The 19,383-nt window shown below is 40.8% G+C and overlaps 1 protein-coding gene across 3 annotated transcripts in view; it reads right to left on the bottom strand.

Moving 5' to 3' along the window:
- Positions 1-7,143: 7,143 nt before the first annotated feature.
- The window catches only part of LOC148876473 (G-protein coupled receptor), a 58,620-nt gene continuing 46,380 nt past the window's right edge, over positions 7,144-19,383 (bottom strand). For all 3 annotated transcript variants that reach the window (XM_088966939.1, XM_088966937.1, XM_088966938.1), the window contains 4 exons: positions 8,461-8,527; positions 8,040-8,106; positions 7,879-7,932; positions 7,144-7,577 (listed from right to left, as the gene is read on the bottom strand). In XM_088966939.1, the coding sequence (XP_088823065.1) occupies positions 7,440-7,577; positions 7,879-7,932; positions 8,040-8,106; positions 8,461-8,527 (326 nt within the window). In that variant the 3' untranslated portion in view covers positions 7,144-7,439. The remainder of the gene's footprint in view (positions 7,578-7,878; positions 7,933-8,039; positions 8,107-8,460; positions 8,528-19,383) is intronic.

Raw genomic sequence — 19,383 nt, 5'->3', positions numbered from 1 at the left:
TCCTGTAGATCTCCATTCAGAAAGGCATTTTTCATGTCCATTTGGTATAAAGGCCAAGTGTGACTTGCTACAAGGGATAATAGGACTCGAATAGTGGTCATCTTGGTTACCTGTGCAAACGTCTCCAAGTAATCTATGCCATAAGTCTATGTAAACCCTCTTGCAACTAACCGAGCTTTATACCTCTCAATAGATCCATTTGCATTATGCCTCACCGTAAATACCCATCTGCATCCAACTGGTTTCTTTCCTTTGGGCAGATCAATTACCTCTCAGGTGTTGTTTTTCAGCAGGGCATCCATCTCAGCTTGCATTGCATCTTTCCATTCCGGGACGGATAGGGCTTCTTGCACTGTTCTTGGAATAGGGACATTCGAAATGGAGCTAAGGTAGGACCTATAGGTAGGAGATAGGCGATCATAGGATAAAAAGTGGGAAATACAATGGGCTGTAGATGTGGTACAATGTCGTTTCCCTTTACGAACTGCAATCGAAAGGTCAAGATCATCTGTAGGAGGTGAAATGGATGGCACTGTAGTACCTGGACTTGGAGCTGGAGGTGAGATTGGAGTTGGCCTGGACTGTTGATGATCAGGATCAACCTGTCTGCACCGCCTGTGATAGAGCCTCAACTCCTGATCCCTCTGACCACCCTCACCATCCCTGGACTGTTGATGATCAAGATCAACCTGTTTGCACCGCTTACGATAGACCCTCAACTCCTGATCCCTTTGACCACCCTCAACATTGCAGCTCTCCCTCAACTCCTGATCCCTCTGACTACCCTCACCATTGCAGCTCTCATCACCCAATGGAATAGGTAAAGGAACTGCCCCACTCTCACTGCTCTCCCCCTGAAGACAAGGACACAAACCCTCACTCTCACTGCTCTCCCCCTGAGGGGAAACCCGAGGATAATAGGGTGTCCCCTCAAAGAAAGTGACATCCATGGAGACAAACTTCCTCGCTGAGACAGGATCATAGCAGCAATAACCCTTTTGAGTTTGTGCATAACCAAGGAAGATGCATTTGGAGGTTTTGGGTTCGAACTTGGAGTGATGGGGTCCAAGAAGCTGAACAGAGCATGTACAACCGAATGTCTTAAGGGGAATAGAAAACAAGTCCTCACGTGGGTGTAGAAGGAAAAAAGGAGATCTCATATCAAGGACAATGGAAGGAACCTGATTAATAAGGTATACCTGTTAGACAGTTTTTTGTATGCCCTTAGCTTCAATCTGATTTGATGTGCTTTTGTTATTTAGTGGAAATAAATAAAGTGCATGTTTGATTCATGTTGTTTGGTTTAATTCTGTGTAAAACCCTAAAACTGGACATTTATAGAGACTCATGTTAGTTTTAAATGTTCACAGCCGTTGGATAAGTCTGGGGAGATTTATCCTGCCAAGGCTGATACTGGTGTGCCACCAAGTGTTGGGATGGCCTGTCTCAGCCACCAGGGTAAGACCCGAGGCACATGCAGTATGGGATTACTTGAATCCTTGAACCGGACCAGATTTCCAGTATTGCCCTGGACCTTGGAGATAGATGGGCAAAACTGGAAAGTTACACCTGACCCCTAGACTCGATTATGACATTTCACTAGGTGTTGGATCAGGCTGCCTTTGATATGCCAATCAGTGAGATCCTTAGCGGGGATCAAAACCTGGGTATGTTGGGGCAGTTTGAGAATTCATCTGAGTGGGTGATCATAGTGACAGAATCAGCCACTTTGTCGAACAAAGGGTAATGATCGGGAATGCACTCTCTCTGATGGAAACCAAATTGCCGGCAGTTGATTTCAATCGTTGGAATTTTGTTTTGCAAAATTAATATATTTATATATATATGTACGGTTTCGAATTGTTTGCAAATGGTTTTAATTCCCGGGATCCATCTGAGAGGAGAGTGCGACACTGTTCCTTGCAGCCGAGGGAGAGGTCCTCTCTTGTCGGGCAGTGCTTGATCATAAAGGGCTGAGAGGTTAAGTGTAAGACCATTGAGGATAATACCTGATGGGCTAATCTTGCACCTGCCCACAGTCCCTGGGTTTTTATAAGATGGCTTGGCCCAGGGACCACTTAATGTAAGTGTTGGGCCCATAGGGTCCATATGATGGACTCAAGGGGTTCATTGAGTTTTTCAGTGAATTCGGCTGGGCCTTGTTTTAAAGGCTAGGCCGAACCCATGTGGCTGGTGTGTAGATCAATGCTTGGGTCCCACGCCATACAAAGAAGCCCAACTGGGCAGCAGATTGGAAAGTAATTAGACACTGAACACTTAATAGGCCAGAAGCCCATTTCGAGGTGGGTTGATATGATCACCCATCCTTGGGGCGAATTTGAGATTAAAGTTAGTAAAAGGATTGGGCCTTTAGCCTTATCCACTCTTAGAGACCAAATTCAAATTAGATTTGAATCTGGTAACCTCCTGATAAGATCAGGAGTAAGCTAACTCTATCTGCAGAAAGGATTAAGATTATCCCCTATCCAAATACTGATTTGGATTGGGATAACTCCTAATAAGGAGGTTTCTTAACCAAGAAGAAAGGAGGAGAAAAACGAACCAAGATAGAGAGAATTACAGCAGATTTCGAACCAAGAAAAATCGCAAGAAAGGTTCCTGCGAATTGAGATCAGATCTCATACTCTCCAGAAAAGAGAAAAAGCAGTTCAGCCTTTTTCGATTTGGAGATCTCCTCCTGCCGCCGCCATCTGCCATTGCAAGATTAGATCTTTGCAGAAAAGAAAGTCAAGAAATCTGTTCTTGACATCAGTCTTGCAAGAAAGACTGAAAAGGATTCAGTGTTTAGTACTTCCAGAGGATTCTTGTGAAGGATCCAGTGTGTAGGACGCACCCTGCTGGTTCTGTTCCATTCACAGCTGTGTCATCTTCAGCAGGAACGGATCTTGGAGCATTCTTTGGGCGTGAACACCAACTTTGGGAGATACTGCTTCTCCGGATCAGGTATATTCCTCCCATTTATCTTTTGGTACAGATCTGGTTTGATTATGGTTCAAGTAGGATCCTTGAATATTGTATTCTAAATTTAGGGAATATGATTCCCAATTGAGAGAAGGTAGGAAATTTTTGAAATTCGCCCACCCATTCCGCAACCTTTATGGCGTCCATTAGATGGATCCTGCCATTCTTTCAATACCGCCGTGAGGATAGCATCACCCCAGATCTCATATAAAGACTTCTAGCCACTTCCAAAATGTGCCTATTCTTCCTTTCGGCAACTCCATTCTACTGAGGTGTATGAGGGCAAGAGCTCTGGTGGATAACCCCATGATGAAGAAGATAAGATGTCAATGATTTAGCAAAGTATTCCTTTGCGTTATCAGATCTGAGAACTTTGATCTTGGCATCAAACTGGGTTAGGATCATTTGGTGAAAATTTTGGGTCAGGGAAGGTACCTTATCTCGTGAACACATGAGATAAACCTAAGAAAAATGGGTATGATCATCAACAAATATCAAGAAATATCTGTACCCACCCATGGAAGGGATATGATAAGGCCCCAAAACGTCAGTATGCACAATATCAAAAGAATTATCACTCCTTTTATTACTCAATAAATAAGGCTTTCTACAATGCTTAGCAAACTCACAACTTTCACACTGTAACTGAGACAACTCAATAGACTCAAATAAAGCAGGAAACAAACTCTGTAAAGACAAATGACCTAATCGGTTATGCCAAAGCATAACCGAACTCACACTCTGAGAAACAAAAGACATCTTCTCAACTGACTCTCCCTGATGGAACCTCTCCCCGAGCAGATAGATCCCATTCGTCTCACGGCCAGTCCCAATCACCTTCTTCGTCTCCAAGTCCTGAAAAACACATCGGTCAGGAAAGAAGGTTACTGAGCAGTTCATATGCTTGGTAATACTACTGACTGAAAGAAAGTTAGTATCAAACTTAAGAACATGCAAGACAGATGACAGGGAGATAGTATCTGATAACTTGATGTCACCCTTTCTAGAAATAGGAACTAGGGAGCCATCAGCAATAGATACTTTATCCCTACCAGAAGACAAATGGTAAGTAGTAAACAATGAAGGCAAGCTAGCCATGTGATCAGATGCACCTGAGTCTATTACCCAACAAGGTTCAGTAGTACCTAGAGCTGAGGCATGATAGGCTAAAGCTCGAGTACCTGAATGTGCGAAGGCAGATGTGGCAGGTGCTGATGAAGACTGCGGTGGCTGAGCTGAATTTCCATCTTCTTTTTCTAACTGTATTAGGGCAGCCCGAACTGCTGCTAAGGTCTCTAAAGATGTTCCTTTTGTGTCAGATGAAGATGTTGAATCGGTGTTCACGGCTACATGAGCAGTGCCCTTCTTGCTTCTCAACTTCGCAGGAATCAAGTGAGGGTGCAGTTTCCAGCATGTCTCTTTTGTATGTTTGGGCTTCTTACAATGTTCACATACCACATCCTTCTTGTCTTCCTTCCTCCTGTCTTTCTCTGAATCACCCCCTGATTTGGGTGTGACCGCTACAAAGGCTGGTGTGGGGGGCTAATGTTGCATCATAACCTTCCTTCTAGTCTCTTCACTGTGTACAAATGAGTATGCCTGAGAGAGAGTCACACTGTCTCTAGTCAAAATCTGTTGCCGTACAAAATCATCTCTGAATTTAGGCCCGCCAGAAACTCAAATACCTGGTTTGTCTCAACCTGCTTTCTATATATCTATGCATCTTTGGGACTCTCCCACTCAAGAGTCTCTAAGTGATCAATCTCACGCCACAAGGACTGCAAGGAAGAGAAATATACTGAAACCGGTCTCTCTCCTTGTTTAAGATTCTTCACTTCACATTTCAATTCATATGAGACTGCATAGAATTACACAGCCATATCATAACCAAGTAGTTTTCTTGAATCCACTTGGTATATGTCGGGTCTCCCTTGGGAGGTTCCTTCATATCTCCCAAGAGGTACCCTAATTTACCTCTTCCACCAATAGCCATCATGGCTGATTGGGCCCATTCCAAATAGTTTGATCCATCAAACTTTACAGTCGTAATTTGACCACCCATCTCAAAAACATTACCATAACTGATGTTCCCAAGGCTGCCTTCTGCCTGATTTTTAAACTCCATTTCTGTCAAGTCTCAAAACAGCACTTGAACTACCAATCACAATCAAAAAACAGTATGGGCCTGATCTGTCTTCATAGTGTATGTGCACAAAACTGGAATAATTCTGATCTGAAACCAACTAGCCAACACAACAGTAGCTGTCCGTAGAGCTCTAACCCCTTAGGACTCTGAAAAACAGCTTAAAAGAGGTCTGATATACTTGGGAGAGTTAGGGTTTTAATCAGTCCTTAAAGTGAACAATTCAGTTGCACAATCCACTCAGTACTGTGTATATATAGACTTGCAGTAGGGTTAATAAGAAACCCTAGAATCTGTATATATAAATCTCAAGGTTCAGTCCAAACACTAGGGCTTGCCACAAGATTACTTTCAAACCCTAGAGTAGAGAGAAACACAGTTGAGACAGTTCGGCCTAGGGTTTGCTGTAAAGCCCTAGTGAATCGCAGTGAGAAAACCCTAGGATGGTTCGGCCTTCCCCTCCAGATAGGTCCAACCTATCTTCTCTGATCTAACTTCTCTTAGAAAGTAAATAACTTACAAGGAAAAAATGTTCGCTGCCTTCTAGGGTTACCCGAACCCTAGTCTTCTCTGATCCTTCCTGACCACCAACACTCTGCAACCCTAACAAGTTTCCAACAATTGCTAGCACTTCTGGCGATCTTCCAAGAATCAGTCTGCGAACTCCTCCTTTTCAGCTCTTAGTTCTAGGAGATTCTCATGTGGTTGACTGGTATTAGACTCACATGAGAAACCCTAAGTTGGCTCTGATACCATGTAGTTGTTCAAGACCACTATCAGTCTTGATCACTAAGAAATTTCAGGTTCAAAGAGAAGAGAAAGTGAAGGAGGAGAAAGAGTGGTGAGAGAGCAGTAGAACACAGTTTTGAGGAGAAGAACATAATCTCAATATTCTGCCGCTGCCACTTTTAATTTAATATTTATATGTTATGCTAGTTACATGAAAGGACACATCTGCCCTTGGTGTTTACATCATAACACATAACAATATAAAACTGAAAAGTAAATAACAATTAGAATAACAGAATCATAAATCGACCACTGCTGTGACTAGATACATTCTACCCTACGGACAGAGTGGGACCACAGATGTGCGGCCCACATCAATGTTCATCAATGTTCTCTACAAAGGACAAGAGAAGAAAAACGAAACCAATGTAACTTTATAGACAAAGTAATTGATTATATGGAATGTAAAATATTTGGGAACTCACTTGCTCAAAAAAGGACTCTTTAACTCAAAAAGGAAGGCTCTTAGCTACAAACTATTACAAGAAATGGAAAAAATTTGGATGCCTCTTGCTCAAGGTTACATGCTTTATATAAAGAAGAATATAGTTGTAGGAGCATTTAAAGCAAAACTAGTTGTAGGAAACCCACTATCAAGAAGAAGCTGTATTTGGAGATTGGGAATTGGGTATTGAACTGGATTTTAATCTTACCTGATTTTTTAAACGTCCAAAAGGAGTCTTTTGGTCTGATTTTTTGGTCTATATTGGAGATTGTTGATGGGGGCTTTTGAAACATAATTTTTACTTTTTTGTTTTTCCTAAGAGGTGATTGTTTATCACCTGTTGCTTTGAATGGTTGTATCGTTGTTTTTTTATTAATGAATTTTCTTTCTTAGTTGTTCTTAAAAAAACCAAACCAGCTGTTGGAAGTGCATGAACAAACTAGCCACTGGAAATCCACCAACTAAAATAGCTATTGGAACTTGGAACTATGAACTTGGAAGAACGCTAGTGAGCTTAAATGTAGTTCTGTGTCTTTTCCTTTCAAAATGATTTATTGCTTCTTGGAGCATGATTACAAGCTGCATCAACCAAGGAAAATATGGAATGGAAATCATGTTCAAATTCAAAGGCATAACTGGATTGGGGGGGGGGGGGTAAAATTATTAAGGGAACTAGTAGAAGAAAAGCCTATGCCCTTGCAGCATGGGAGCATCTACAATGCATAACACCAAATCAAGGATATAATAAGGCCATGGGAACACGTAAAAGAGAAGTTTCACAATCTTCAAGACTAATAATTACTTTTAATCTTCTAATAGAATAATCATTTTAATAAGTAGTTGATTTTACTTTTACAAAAACAGTAAATTTAATATTACTGCAGCTTGAGTGATAATACAGAATAACAGTAAAGATGGAAATGCTGCCAAATGCTTGATTACAAAGTAACTAATTAAAAATGACTATTCTAGAACAAGGAAATTATCAGCCCTAAATAGTTAGTTTTATGGTGTGAAAATTTTGATAAGTTGAAATTGAACTATAGACAACATGAAGCTTCAATATTTGTAAGCTTTGTTTCAAATCGAACCATATTTTCTTTCATTTGTTCTTTCTTTTCCTCGAGAAGTTACCGGCTGGCGCTCCCAAGAGGCTTGATTGATGAAGGTGCTGTTAAGATCCTCCGCTGGTGTGCAGCCACCCCCACCCACACTCACCTAATTTTTCCAGTTCAACAAAAAACCAGACAATTTTAATGACTGGAGATAGAAATAAACTAAACATACTTCAATGATTCAGCATCAGGCATGCGCTTAGCTGAATAAGATTGCCTTGTCTGCCATTAGCAAATACAAATTTTGGATCTGTAATAAGTCAGCTAATAGATGATTGAAGCAGCCAATAGTCTTTATAATTCAATTTAGTAAACAGATGACATGTACTAGTTATTTAACATCAATATAAGCCATAATAAATGTTACAAAATAAAATTGCGCACTAGATTACAATCCCACTTACAGTTTCTAGACAGGCAGATAAAATTGTCATGCCTGGCAAAGCATCAACACCATGCTGCAAATAAAAATAAACAATTGTTGGAAAAGAAAATTGCATCTCCTGAAAGAAATGAGGCAAAAAGTAAGTTATTTGGATAATGCTTGTAAACATAACAACAAAACCTGATGTTGCACACGCGTCTTGTAAACAAAGCCTCCACAACAGAATATTGATGATATCACAATGAACCTGCGTGTGTCAGTTCAAAAAGCTTCAGATTGAAACTGCAGAAAAGTAATATTGGCCATAAAGATGTTAGAACACCATAAGTATCAGCCTATGCACTACAATGGCTCCCAAACGAATGAAAGGTATTCTCTGAAGCAAATCAATCCAAAGAATGACCTCCTGTTAAAATAGTCCTCATCAACAAGTTGATGGACCATGTAAATACTAAATAATACATTTTCTAGGCTCCAACAAACATTATGCAGCTTCCTTCTCATATAGCTTTTGTGATCTATTTATCTACAGAAATGAAATGTATAACAGACATCATTCTCATAGGTCAGCATCAGAGAGAGAAAGTTGAGTTCAACATACACACAAGAAAGCACTCCAAAAGTTGCCCATCCTCTTGTAGCTTCACCTTCTCTATCCTGCCTATATTCTGCAAAATTATTAGAAAAGCACTTGAGGGAATGTCCACAAATAGCAACACTGAAATCAGAACACCAAGTCAAGACATATAAAAGTTTTTTTGGTAAATAATGATATTTTTATAAGACAATAAAAGGTATTACAATAAAAGAATTCAAACAGAGCAAAAAATAGTTCAGACTTATGATGCACCCCCTGTTTTGCAAAATAATCAGCTAACCCATTTGCTGACCTCCTTTCCCATTGGATGATAATTGTCATATCTCTAATTAACCATTTAAATATTTTCATTGATTGCCTATATTTTCAAACCACAGTTTTCTGTTCCTTCAGTCACCCTACAATTAATTTAGAGTCACTTTCAATTACCAATCTGTCATAGTTTAGGTCTCTAGCAATTTGTACTCCTTGCAAGACTGCTTGGAACTCAGCATACACCGAACCCCCTACTCCCACAGGACCTGAAAATACAGCAAGAATGTGTCCTTTAGTATTTCTAAAAACTCCTGTGCCAGCCGGCCTGGGTTTCCAAGAACATTGCTATCAAACTTTAGCTTGATAAACCTTCTTCAGGGGTATCCAAACAACAACTGGTTTGTCCTTCACAGTAGAACTTCTTGCTACAGCTACCCAATTTTGTCATATACCATAGGAGAACTCTGAGAATAGGTCTAAAGATTTAGCCCAATGTGTAGCCCTATTTACTAAACATTCTTACACTGCTTCCTCATTCCTTTCTTTACCATTGAAAATTCTGTTGTTCCTCTCTTCCCAATACCGTCCAAATCATGGCAGCCTGAGCACATCTCAACATATACAGTAAGTATAAAGGGGATCAACTTGGGCAGGCCTAATCCAAACCTGGCCCAGCCAAAGTCCAGCTTTTGCACTAGTTAGGCTTGGATTTTAGGGGTCTAAGGTATCCCAAAGTCCAGTTTTGGGATGAAACCTAGGGTACCTATTGAGCTGTGGTGTTTGGGCCTTCTTTTATTTTTGTAGAGAAGATGGGCCGAATGGTCCATAGGCTGTTATTCTATGTTATATTTATGTTCTTTGTAATGGGCCTTTTTCTGGGCCCATACTCTTCTATGCTGTGTTTTTTTGTAATTTCTTGCCCAACCAAGGGCCTCTCTTGTAATTATTCAAGAATTAACTTAATAAAATTGTATTAGTGTATTAGACGGAGAGTTAGTTCAAAACTCTCATCCTCTAACACTCCTTGTCGCCAGCTCTCTCTCTCTTATCTTCTCCAATCTTCTCATTTGCTTGGTTTTCTGGTTTTCATCTAATCTTACACAGTCCCATACTTCAAAGGGCTGTTTTCAACTTGGTATCAGAGCAGGCCTGAGCTTGGCGTGGCTCTCATGTGGGTATAGTCCAGCCGACTGCATGAGGGTGATCTAGGACTGGAAGTTTAGACTCATTTGCCTGATTCTTGGAGGTCATTGGAGGGTGTCCAAGGCTCTATTCGCTTGGAGAATAGTTCGGTGACCAGGAAGAATCAGAGAGAAGGACTGTTCGGCCTGATTTGAAGCTCAAATCAGAGATTTATACAACTGTAAGTTGCTTCAGTTATTACTGGGTTGTTTTTCTGATTTGGGGGGACTGTTAAAGTGCTCGAAACCCTTCTAAATCTGCTCTGCTGTTCGGCTGTTGTTGGCCTGATTTAACTCAGAGATTTCTGGGTTAGTTTCTCATCTTGTTGGACTGCCAAGTGGCTGAAACTTGTTTGGACTCAGTAGTACGAGTTTCTACTTTAGTTCAGTTGCTTCTTGGACCTATACGGATTGCTCTTGAAGTGGTTCTTACTAGTTAACAGTGGGGTGTTCACTACTGCATACATAGTGTTTGTAAAAAGGCCTCTTAAGTACTGTGGTCTGTGTTTTTTGCTCTCTTGAGGGCACTTGTTGTTGGGAACATAGAATCCCTAACTAGAAAGGGACTCCAATCGGGTACATAGTGTTTGAAGGTCTGCTGGTTGTCTCTTAAAGGCTGAATCAGGCCTTCTTCTTCTTGAAAGAGCTGCCACCGAACTTGATTCTCACGGCTATCAGGTCTGAACTGGCCTTGTGGGTGGCTGTGTTTGTTGCTGATGGACTTCTCAGATGTTGAGAGTAAGAGTGTTGCTGAATATGGACATACTTTGGGAACCCCAACTGATTCTTTGTTGACTGTAACCACAGTTAAACTGGATGGAACCAACTACTTGGCGTGGTCACAATCTGTGAAAATTCATATTTGTAGTAGAGGAAAGTGGGGGTTTACCTCCGGGAGCAAGAAGGCTCCCTCGGTGGATGATCCCTCTTATGAGAAATGGATGCAAGAGAACTACACCGTTATTGGGTGGCTCGTGAATTCAATGCAGCCACAGATTAGTCAACACTATCTCTGGATGAACTCAGTTAAGGAAATCTGGGACAGTGTTGTAGAAACCTACTCCTAGAAACCAAATGTAGCCACGGGTACAGATGCTGAAGTCGAGTCTACTTGTACACAGTTGGCGGCCACGAAAGTTGAGTATGAAAAGTTTGGGAAGATGATCAGTCATCTCAAAGGTGTAACTTCATCATCCAACCCTTCAGGAAGTTCAGCCACATCTGCATTTGCTCACTCAGGTATAAGAGCTTCTGCTAACCATGCAACCACCTCAGGTAATCCTAAGACCCCTTGGATCATAGACTTAGGTGCTTCCGATCACGTGACCAACCTTTCCACTTTGTTTGTTTCATATGATTTACTTCTTGGTCATGACAAAATCACCTTAGCCGATGGCTCTCTTGCCTCTATTTTTGGCAAGGGAACTATCAAGGCTACAAACTCCTTATTTCTATTTTCCACTCTTCATGTACCTAGAATAAATACCAATTTGTTATCTATAAGTAGCTTACCTAAGTCATTAAATTGTTGTGTAACCTTCTTTCCTTCCCACTGTGTTTTTCAGGATTTGGAGTCTCGGAAGGTGATTGGGAGTGGCCATGAAGTGAATGGAATATACTTGCTCGACACTCCTGGACAATGCCTTTATCATCCTAAGAATGCTGCTTTTGGTTCTACCTCTTCCGAGTCTGTCAGTCGAATTATGTCGAGTCATTGTCGTTTGGGTCATTTACCTTTTTCTGCTTTAAGTCATCTATTCCCTGAATTGTTTAAGGGAATCAGTGTGTCCAGTCTTAATTGTGAATCGTGTCAGTTATCAAAGCATTGTAGAAACAATTACCCTTTGAGCAATAAAAGATCTTATTTTCCTTTTAATGTTGTGCACTCTGATGTGTGGGGGCCTTACCACTTATCTTCTATGAGGGGCTACAGATACTTCATCCTGTTTATTGATGTTTTTTCTCGATTCACTTGGATATTCCTAATGAAATCTCGTGATGAAGTTCCAAGACTTGTGAAGCAATTTCATGAATTTGTTTTGACTCAATTTGATACCAGGATTAAGATTTTTAGATCTGACAATGAAAGAGTATTTTGAGAAGAGCTTATCCTTGTATCTCTCTGACATGGGGGTTATTCATCAAAGCTCCTGTACTAGAACCCCTGAACAGAATGGAGTTGTTGAAAAAAAAAATAGGCATATTGTTGAAGTTGCAAGGAGCCCTTTTGTTTGCCTCACATGTTCCCACAAGATTTCGGGGTGATGCTGTTCTCACTACTACCTATCTCATAAACCGTATGCCATCCAGGGTTTTAGGGTTTAAATCTGTAGAGAATATGGGCCGAATGGCCCATAGGTTGCTTAATCTTTCTTGTTATTTATGTTCCTTTTTTGTAATGGGCCTTATTCTGGTCCATCCTATCAATATTAAGTTCTGTGTAAATTCTTGCCCAACTAAGGGCCTCCTTGTAATTATTCAAATATTTCTAATGAAACAGTGTTAGGGGGCTGAGAGAGGGAGTGTTTGAAATCCTCTTCTCAGACCCTCATTGCCGAACCCTCAACTTTCTTCTCTTCAGTTCTCTTCATGGTATCAGAGCATACCTGAACTTCAGTATCCTAGGGCTGGAAGCTTGACTCGTGTTGCCTAATTCTTGGAGGTCATTGGAAGTGCCCAAGACTTGAATCTCTTGGAGAAGTGGTTCGGTGGCTAGGAAGAATTAGAGAAAAGAAAAAGGGGAAGAGGAGCAGTTCGGTTCTATTGAAGCTTAAAACTGTAAGTTGTACTCAGATTTCTGGGTTCAGTTTTCTTCTGGTTCGAAACTGTAAGTTGTACTCAGATTTCTGGTTCGAAATTGTAAGTTGTACTCAGATTTCTGGTTCGAAATTGTAAGTTGTACTCAGATTTCTGGATTCAATTTTCTTTCGGTTGTGTTTGGACTGTTGAACTGTCTGAAAGCTTTGGTTGTTCTGTACTACCTTCGGCTGCCATTGAATCTGGTTTAACCTAGAAATTTCTGGGCTGTTTTTTCACTCCTTATTGGACTGTCAAACAGCCGAAACATCCCTGTAACAAGGCTGTGGATTGTTGCTTATATCTAGTTGTTTTTGGGGGGCTGTATGAACTGTTCTTGAGGCCTTTTTTCTCTTGACAATGGGGTTGTCTCTATTGCCCACATTGTGTTTGTAAAAAGGGTACTTCGGCTGAGTGCCAAGTGGTATTTACTTTGAAGTCCAGATTTGAAAAGGGTACTTCGGTTGAGTATCTAGAAGTTTCTGTTTTACTTCTTGAAGGCTGAACTCAGTGTATTGCCTTCGTGTGGTCGGCTGAACTCTGTTCTTGCTTGTCCTTATTCAGTATACTTGTAGAAGTCATCTGAAACCATATTTGGAGTGTTTACATGATGTACTCCTCAGAGTTTGAAAACAAAAGTGGTGCTGAATATGGACTGATTCAGGGGACTCCAAGTGACTCCTTATTGACTGTGATCACAGTTAAAATAGATGGAACTAATTATCTGGCATGATCACAATCAGTAAAGATTCATGTATGTAGTAGAGGAAAGTGGGGGTTTATTTCCGGGAGTAAGAAGGCTCCCCTAGAAGATGATCCATCCTACGAGAAGTGGATGCAAGAAAATTACACTGTCATTGGGTGGCTTGTGAACTCAATGCAGCCACAAATCAGTCAACACTACCTATGGATGAATTCAGCAAAGGAAATTTGGGACAGTGTTGCAGAAACCTATTCCAAAAATTCAATGTGGCCCGGGCATATAAATTGAGAAGTGATGTAAAGAATTTAAGGCAATGAGAGAAACCTCTTGCTGTATATTTCTCAACCCTTAAGTCCCTATGGCAAGAGATTGACCTAATAGAAGCTGTAACTTGGGACACCACCAATGATGTAGAGACCTATAGAAAATTGGTTGAAAGGAACAGGGTTTTTGAGTTCTTAACTGGACTAAACCCAGAATATGATATCACAAAACAAAATATTCTTTCCAAGGAGTGTGTTTCTTTGTCACAAGCTTATGCATTGGTGAGTAGTGAAGAGAGCAGAAGGGTTGTTCAGGTTCAAGGGGCTGATATTAATGATTACTTTACTAATATGGGGATTAAACCTAAAGGTAATGCTGGAACTTCTAGTGGTATAGGAAAGAAAGAAGTTATATGTGAGTACTGCAAGAAGCCAAAGCACACCAAAAGACAAATGCTGGAAGTTGCATCCTAATCTTGTTCCCATTCGGTTTCAGAAAAAACATTACAGTAAAAGATCAGGAAGTGCAAATGTAGCTGTCGGGCCAAATAGTGAAGAGATGTCTGCTTCTGCACAGTTGGAAGCCATGAGAGCAGAATATGAAAAGTTTGGGAAGATGATCAATCAACTGAGTGATGTGACCTCTCCTTCCAACCCTTCAAGAAATACTATTACTTCAGCATTTGCTCATTTAGGTATAAGGGCTTCTGCCAATCATGCTACCTCTTTAGGTAATCTCAAGATTCCTTGGATTATTGACTCAGGTGCTTCTGACTATATGACCAATCTGTCTACCTTGTTTGTTTCATATGACTTACTTCCTGAACGTGATAAAATCACTTTAGTTGATGGTTTACTTGCTCCTAACTCTGGTAAGGGAACCATTAAGGCTATGAATTCCTTGTACCTACCTTCTGCCCTTCATGTACCTAAACTAAATACAAATCTGTTGTCTGTGAGTAGTTTAACCAAGTCACTAAACTGTTGTGTAACTTTTTTTCCTTCCTACAGTGTTTTTCAGGATCTGGAGTCTCAGAAGGTGATTGGGAGTGGCCATGAGGCAAACGGAATGTACCTGCTTGATACTCCGGGACAATGCATTGATCATCTTGGGAATGATGCTCTTGGATCTGTCTATTCAGAGTCTGTTAGTCGGATTATGTCGTGTCATTATCGTTTTGGTCATCTGTCTTTTTCTGCCTTGAGTTATCTATTCCTTGAATTGTTTAAGGGAATTAGTCTGTCCAGTCTACATTGTGAGTCTTGTGAATTGTCAAAGCATTGTAGAAGCAATTATCCTTTGAGCAATAAAAGATCTTTTGTTCCTTTTAATATTGTGCATTCTGATGTGTGGGGACCTTACCACTTAACCTCCATGGGTGGCTACAAATATTTTATCCTATTTATTGATGACTTTTCATGGTTCACTTGGATATTCCTGATGAAATCCCGTGATGAAGTTCCAAGACTTGTAAAACAATTCCATGAATTTGTTCTAACCCAATTTGATACCAGGATTAAGATCTTCAGATCGGACAATGCAAAAGAATACTTTGAGAAAAATCTATCCTGCTATCTTTCTGACATGGGGGTTATTTATCAAAGCTCATGTGCTAGGACCCTAGAACAGAACGAGGTTGCTGAGAGGAAAAACAAGCATATTGTTGAGATTGCAAGAAGTATCTTATTTGCCTCACATATTCCTACCAGGTTTTGGGGTGATGCTATACTTACTGCTACCTACCTTATAAACCACATGCCATCCAAGATTTTGGGGTCTAAGTCTCCCTTCACTCTTCTTCATCCAGACAAGGATCTTTTTCCTGTTCCTATTCGTGTCTTTGGCTGCACCTGTTATGTACATGTTCCAAGTGTCCAAAGGCATAAATTTGAACCCAAAGCTCAAAAGTGTATCTTCCTTGGTTATTCCCCCACACAGAAGGGTTATTGTTGTTTTGATCCAAAGTCTGGCAATCGGTATGTCTCGATGGATGTCACCTTTGATGAGCTTTCCCCCTTTTATGGTTCCTGTCCAGAAGGACATTGTCCACAGGGGGAGAATTTGACACAGGTGTTTGCTCTTCCTCTTCCTATCCCTGTTGAGTCTCTTGATGTGTCTACCTCTCCTTCAAATGAATCAAGGGTGGATTAGTCGCTCCATTCTCCTTGTCCCAGTTCTCTACCTCCTCGTCCTATCCTCAATCCCAAGGTGTATCACAGGCAAAGATCTAGAAATGTTCAGGTTGTTTCTCCTTCAACACTTGAGCCTCATACACTTCCAGTCACAGAAGAGAACAGATACTGTTTCAGCACCTTTGGATTCATCCTTTCCTGACCTTGATATTCCCATTGCTGTTAGAAAAGGAAAACAGAAGTGCACTGCACACTGCATTTCCAAGCACCTTTCTTACAGCTTGCTTTCACCTTCATACTTTGCCTATCTCTCTTCTGTTGCTTCTCATCCTATTCCCAGGTCTATGTCAGAAGCTCTTAAGATTCCAGAATGGAGGGATGCTATGAGATCTGAAATCGATGCCCTACACAAGAATGACACATGGGAAGTGGTGGATTTGCCTGAAGGGAATGATCCTGTTGGTTGCAAGTGGGCCTTTACTATCAAATACAAAGCTGATGGCACCATTGAAAGGTACAAGGCTAGGCTGGTTGCAAAAGGCTATACACAGACATATGTGATTGATTATTTAGAGACTTTTGCACCTGTTGCCAAGATGACATCTGTGAGGATTCTTCTATCTTTAGCTGCTCACTTCGACTGGCCCCTTTATCAATTGGATGTAAAGAATGCATTTCTGAATGGTGAGTTACATGAGGAGGTTTACATGTCTCTTCCTCCAAGGATGTATGGAACTGATATAGGCTGAAAAAATCTCTTTATGGACTAAAACAGTCCCCTAGAGCATGGTTTGAGAGATTTAGAACAGCACTTGTTAACTTTGGTTATGTGCAGACACAATCCAATCATACTCCTTTTGTGAAGAGGAGTGGACCTCTGGCAGTATACCTCATTGTGTATGTAGATGATATTGTAGTGACTGGTAATGATGCCTCAGGAATTCATGATCTAAAATCTTTTCTACACATAGAGTTTGAGATTAAAGATTTGGGGGAATTGAGATACTTTCTTGGCATAGAAGTGGCTCGATCCAAGGACGGGGTTTTTATCTCCCAAAGGAAGTATGTTCTTGACTTACTCTCTGAAACTGGAAAGATGGGTGCTAGACCAGTTGCTACTCCTATTGATATGAGTTATAAGCTCTCAGCCTCAGAAGGGACATTGTTAGAAGACAAAGGAATCTTTCAGAGACTTCTTGGGAAACTTTTGTACCTATGCATGACTCGGCTAGATATTGCATATGCAGTCAGTTGCATTAGCCAATTCATGCATGCTCCCCGAGACACTCATATGGCAGCTGCAGAGAGAATCCTATGTTATTTGAAGGGCTCCCCAAGAAAGGGTATTCTGTTTGTCAAGCATGGTCATATGAAACTTGAAGCCTACACCGATGCTGACTGGGCCGGGAACATTGATGACAGAAGATCTACCTCTGGGTATTGCAGCTTGGTAGCTGGTAATGTTGTTTCTTGGAGAAGCAAGAAACAATCGGTTGTTGCTCGACCTTCTGTTGAAGCAGAATACAGGGCAATGGCACATGGGGTTTCTGAATTATTATGGCTAAAATCTTTGATGGAAGAACTTGGAGTTGAATATGACAAGCCAATGATGTTGTACTGTGATAATCAGGCTACCATTAACAGTGTTCACAATCCAGTGCAACATGATAGAACCAAGCATATTGAAGTTGATCGACACTTCATTAGGGAAAGGGTCTCTTTGTGTGAAGTGTGTCTTCCTTTCATCACATCTGAAAGACAGTTGGCAGATTTTCTCACCAAAGGCATTCCCAAGGCAAAACTTCAGCATGATACCAGCAAGCTTGGCATGATTGACATCTATGCTTAGCTTGAGAAGGAGTGTAGAGAATATGGGCCGAATGGCCCATAGATTGCTTATTCTTTCTTGTTATTTATGTTTCTTTTCTGTAATGGGCCTTATTCTGGGTCCATCCTGTCAATATTAAGTTCTGTGTAAATTCTTGCCCAACTAAGGGCCTCCTTGTAATTATTCAAATATTTCTAATAAAACAGTGTTAGGGGGCTGAGAGAGGGAGTGTTCGAAATCCTCTTCTTAGATCCTCATTGCCGAACCCTCAACTCTCTTATCTTCAGTTTTCTTCAAAATCCCCTTCAGTCTTCTTCATCCAGACAATGATCTCTTCCCTATTCCTCTTCGTGTGTTTGGTTACACCTGTTATGTACACATTCCAAGTGCCCAGAGACATAAGTTTGAACCAAAAGCCCACAAGTGTATCTTCCTTAGTTAGCCTCATGCACTACCAATCATAGATGAGACAACAGGTGTTGTTTCAACCTCTTTGGAACCATCTTTCCCTGATCTTGATGTTCCCATTGCTGTTAGGAAAGGAAAACGGAAGTGCACTGCACATTGTATTTCCAAACACCTTTCTTACGGTCTGCTTTCTCCTTCATACTTTGCCTATCTCTCTTCAGTTGCTTCTAATCCTATTCCTAGGTTTGTGTCAGAAGCTCTTGAGATTCCAGAATAGAGAGATACCATGAAATCTGAAATGGATGCCCTACGCAAGAATGATACTTGGGAAGTGGTGGATTTGCCTGAAGGGAAGGATCCGGTTGGTTGCAAGTGGGTTTTTACCATTAAATACCGGGTTGATGGGACTATTGAGAGGTACAAGGCCAGACTGGTTGCAAAAGGCTATACACAGACGTATGGGATTGATTATCTAGAGACCTTTGCACCTATTGCTAAGATGACATCTGTGAAGGTTCTCTTATCTCTGGCAGCTCACTTTGACTGGCCCTTCTATCAGTTGGATGTAAAGAATGCGTTTTTGAATGGTGACTTACATGAGGAAGTTTATATGTCTCTCCCTCCAGGAATGTATGGAAGTGATATGCAAGGAAAGGTATGCAAATTGAAGAAATCCCTTTATGGCCTCAAACAGTCTCCTAGAGCACGGTTTGAGAGATTTAGAGCAGCACTTGTTAAATCCGGCTATGCTCAGACATAGTCTGATCATACTCTTTTTGTGAAGAGAAGTGGATCTCTAGCAGTATATCTTATTGTGTACGTTGATGACATTATTGTGACTGATAATGATGCCTTAGGAATTCGTGCCCTTAAGTCTTTCCTTCGTACAAAATTTGAGATTAAGGACCTAGGGGAGTTGAGATACTTCATTGGCATAGAAGTCGCTAGATCCAATGATGGGATTCTTATCTCCCAAAGGAAGTATTTCCTTGACTTGTTCTCTGAAATAGGGAAGATAGGTGCTAGACCAGCTGCAACTCCTATTGATATGAGTCACAAACTTTCTGCTTTAGATGGAACATTTTTGGAAGACAAAGGGGTCTTTCAGAGACTTCTTTGGAAACTCCTGTACCTTTGCATGACTCGGCTAGATATTGCATATGCTGTCGGTTGTATTAGCCAGAACGAATTGTGTTATTTGAAAGGCTCTCTAGGAAAAGGAATTTTGTTTACCAAGCATGGCCATCTAAAACTTGAAGCCTACATTGATGCTGACTGGGCTGAAAATATTGATGATAAAAGATCTACTTCAGGGTATTGTAGTCTAGTGGCTGGTAATGTTGTCTCTTGGAGGAGCAA

This window comes from Nelumbo lutea, chromosome 1 (genome assembly GCF_056320005.1).
Source record: "Nelumbo lutea isolate HS-2025 chromosome 1, American lotus-T2T, whole genome shotgun sequence".
Classification (NCBI taxonomy): Eukaryota; Viridiplantae; Streptophyta; class Magnoliopsida; order Proteales; family Nelumbonaceae; genus Nelumbo; species Nelumbo lutea.
Note: the sequence above shows the minus strand (reverse complement) of the source record. Positions and strands in the feature narration are given on the sequence as shown.